The sequence below is a fragment of the Nicotiana attenuata genome, chromosome 12 (assembly GCF_001879085.1).
Source record: "Nicotiana attenuata strain UT chromosome 12, NIATTr2, whole genome shotgun sequence".
Lineage (NCBI taxonomy): Eukaryota > Viridiplantae > Streptophyta > Magnoliopsida > Solanales > Solanaceae > Nicotiana > Nicotiana attenuata.
Window position 1 is genome coordinate 42,121,238 of NC_032000.1, and position 3,964 is coordinate 42,125,201.

General features: G+C 35.5%; 1 protein-coding gene across 1 annotated transcript; it reads left to right on the forward strand.

Moving 5' to 3' along the window:
* On the forward strand, window positions 1,677-3,642 carry LOC109236245 (transcription factor RAX3-like). The gene is made up of 3 exons (XM_019402442.1): window positions 1,677-1,954; window positions 2,075-2,204; window positions 2,663-3,642. Exons 1-3 carry the CDS (start codon window positions 1,819-1,821, stop codon window positions 3,507-3,509), a joined length of 1,113 nt encoding a protein of 370 aa, XP_019257987.1. The 5' UTR covers window positions 1,677-1,818; the 3' UTR covers window positions 3,510-3,642.

Below are 3,964 nucleotides of genomic sequence, written 5' to 3' on the forward strand. Positions count from 1 at the left end.
GTCGACTTTTTTTGACTTTTTGGAAAAAGTTTAAAAATCCTAGCTTTATGTATTGTAATTGATTCCCTTAGCATTATTTTACGTTATCGAGCCGATTTTTGTTAGATACGATTAGTTTGGAGGCGGATTCTAGAGGAAAGGCCCTAGTAAAGCTCTGAGTTGACTGCGGCATGAGGTAAATGTTGGGTTTAACCTTGATTTGAGAGAATTATGAATCCTTGAGCTATGTGTTATGTGAAATCCATGTGTGCAGCGTATATGCGAGGTGACGAGTGTATATACGCCGCCAAAGTAACTGTTTTCGTATTTTTCCGCGTTTCATTAATTATTTCACCATATGCCTTATCTGTTACATGCTTTAAATACTTCCATGATTTACTGCTACTTGCCTTAAATGACTTAATTGTACCCGTCGTTGTCATTTATTTGAATTGTCATGCTGTTTAGTATTCATTAGTATGGAGAGGGGGTAAGGGAGAATTGTGTTGTACGGTGGAATCAGGTTGCACGTCGCAACAGGAAATAAGGGTGTATTTATATGGGAAATAAGTGTGATTTTTAAAACTGATTCTGATATTATATGGTGGGATCAGATTGCGCGCCGCAACATATATTTATTTATTTATTATTGTTGAGATTATCATAGTGGAATAAGGGAGGAATGTGTTGTGCGGTGGGATCGGGTTGCGCGCCGCAACAATCAATGTGTTTCTATTTTCTTATTGTATTGTGTTGGCTTTGGTATTTTTATACGAGACTCTAAGAATTGGTATTTCTGGCATTTACTGTTTTTTCTTCGGAGGTTGAGTACTTTCATGTGTTAACTGCTTTAATTCATTCCGCATTTTCATTCTTGCCATTATTTTTATGTTACGTACAGGTTATTGTAAGTGACTGCCTTAGGCTCAGCACTTACAGAGTACATGGGGTATGTTGTACTCATACTATACTCTGCATATCTTGTGCAGATTTTGGAGTCGGTCCCAGCGACGGTTCACAGATTGCTTGGGTCGGCTATTGAGTGGAGACTTGAGGTGCAGCTGCTCGGCGTCCGCAGCCCTAAAGTCCCCTTCTTATTTATCTTAGCTGTGTACTTTCCCTCAGACAACTTTTTTTCTATTCAGACCTTTATTTGTACTACTCTAGTACCTCGTGCACTTGTGACACCAGATTCGGGGATGTATGTTTATATTTCGGTTGTTTTGGTTTTCCGCACTTTATTTCGGTTCCTTCTCAATTATTTTAGTAATTGGCATAATTTAGATTTGATTTTTTATAAAAGTGGCATAAAATTTATCTAACATTGGCTTGCCTGGCAAGAGAAATGTTAGGCGTCATCATGATCCCGAAGGTGGGAATTCCGGATCGTGACAAAAGGTTTACATACACGTTGTTTGCAATAGCTCTCCGTTTTGTTTTAAAAATAATAATTTGGGAAGACTTGTAACAGCTTGTGTCCATGATTTTCAAATGGACGTAATTAAAAATTAATACTATTCATCATGAGAGCCGTATTTTTATGTTTAATGATTCTTCACTGAGAAAGACAAGAAGAAAGGACGCAGTCTCCAGCGTTCTTCTGGCCATACCGCCTCCCCCAAAAAAATAAAAATTCTAGCTGCTAGCTTTTCACGATATATTTATCCTCTACATTACTTATTATAATTTCTCTCTCTCTCTCTTTCTCTCTCTCTCTTTCTTTCTCTCTGAACACACTCTCACACACACACACAAGAAACGGATAGAAAAAGATCAAATTAGCTTAAAAATCAACTAGTTAATTAATTAATTAGTGAAATCAAATTAACAAGAGAGATCATGGGAAGAGCTCCTTGCTGTGACAAGAACAGTGTGAAGAAAGGGCCATGGTCCCCTGAAGAAGATGCCAAGTTGAAGTCATATATTGACCAACATGGCACTGGTGGCAACTGGATTGCTTTGCCTCCAAAAATTGGTATACTAAAATCCCGAATTCTTGATTTCCTTATCTTACTTTCTTGATGAAACTCAACATATATCATACCTATTAATTGGATGATTTATAGGATTGTTTTGTTTTCTAAAACATTATTAGGCCTGAAAAGATGTGGAAAGAGCTGTCGACTTAGATGGTTAAATTATCTGCGACCAAATCTCAAGCATGGTGGATTCTCTCAAGAGGAAGATAACATTATTTTGAGCCTCTATATTAGTATTGGAAGCAGGTTATTATACTGATCCCATTTTATTCTAATTATGTCATGTATTCCTTTCATGTTTATGTTTCTATAAATGATTTGTAACTACACCTTTTAGTTAAGGTTTAGTTTGACACGGATCTAGGGTTGCAAAAAGAATTACTGTTCAATTTTTTGTGACATTACTAATATTTGTACGGAGACAAAAAAATTCTTCGAATCTGTTTTTTCTCAAGTTCTTCTTAAATATTTTGAATTATTAACTTTAATTTACTGACTCATATATGACTTTTCATGCACTTAGTTTTCTGGTATGTAAATATAATTTCGGAAACCTTGAAGAATCTATATATGCAAGAAGTCACATAAAAACATGTGTTTTGACCCTTATATTCCAAACCCTTTAAAATAAAATGGGATGGGGGAACTAAACTATATACATATAATATATATGACCTTGGCTAATGTTATATGATGAATATCAGGTGGTCTATTATTGCAGCACAACTTCCGGGAAGAACTGATAATGACATAAAGAACTACTGGAACACCAAGCTGAAGAAGAAGTTATTCGGAAAACAGCGCAAAAATCTTAGAGGTAAAAGCCAAAAACAAGGATCAAGAAAAGGGAGAGATCAAATGAATAGCTCCATGGATTCTCTCAACAATATTGACACAAACCCTAGTTGGTCTGAGTTTCCTATCTTGCAATCAATACCATACTCAAATGATGAACCACGTTACAGTAACGATCATGCTTCTATTAGAAAGTTGTTGATGAAACTTGGAGGAAAATTCTATGGTGTTGATGATGATAAACCAATGAATGGAGAACCAAATCCTCAATATGATCCCATGGGTAATTCTTTGAGGCATCCATTATATTACAATTCTATAAATTTGATGTCTTATGCTCCAATGGGTGTCATGAACACGTTGAATTCTTCTTTCACAAATTCTCATGAGTACAACGTGGACGGGAAAGCAGTGTGCTGGGGCGACACTGACACTGAGAAACGAAAGCTAGGGGAGCGAATGGGATCAGATACCTCAGTAGTCCTAACACTAAATGATGGATGCAATTCTACAATTGGGCTTGAGCATATGGCGTACAGTGATCCACATAAGTTAGATGGTCTTGAAATGTTACACGAGGATATGCTTAATAATGAACCTTACACTAGTTTGGGAGGAAGCTTGGACTGGAAAGATATGAACAATTTGGTGTTTCCCTTTCCTCCTCTAGTTGTTTCCAACAATGAAGGTCATCAACATCGCACTTTGTTTGAAGAAGGGGCACTTAATGAGCTTAGGTACCCTAGAGATCAATAAATATTTTTGTAAATTTCGTTTTACATTGTATATTTTCTTGGAGGATAGAGACCTGGGGATTAATGTGTTTGTTGGAGAAACCCAAATAAATTTGTCTCCTCAAAATATTGAATCTTTTGACTTGGTTATTTGACTATTAATAGCTAGTTATTATAGTCAATCATGTTTAAATTAAAATTAGCTGACCCATATGTGTCTACCTTGAAAATGATCCTCTGATCAGTTCAAATTGTATTGAGATGTATGTTACATTTAAGAGTTTAACTTTTATACACGCACGACTATTATAATATTTTTAAGCTATCAGGTTATCTAAAAAATAACTATATGCATGTATTAATATATAATGAGAGAGATTAGTAACATGAAAACACACTACAACAGATTAGGTCAATACATATAAGTTAAATCCTACTTCTAAAGGTTTCTTTCATAAATGCAAAGAGCATATCGCA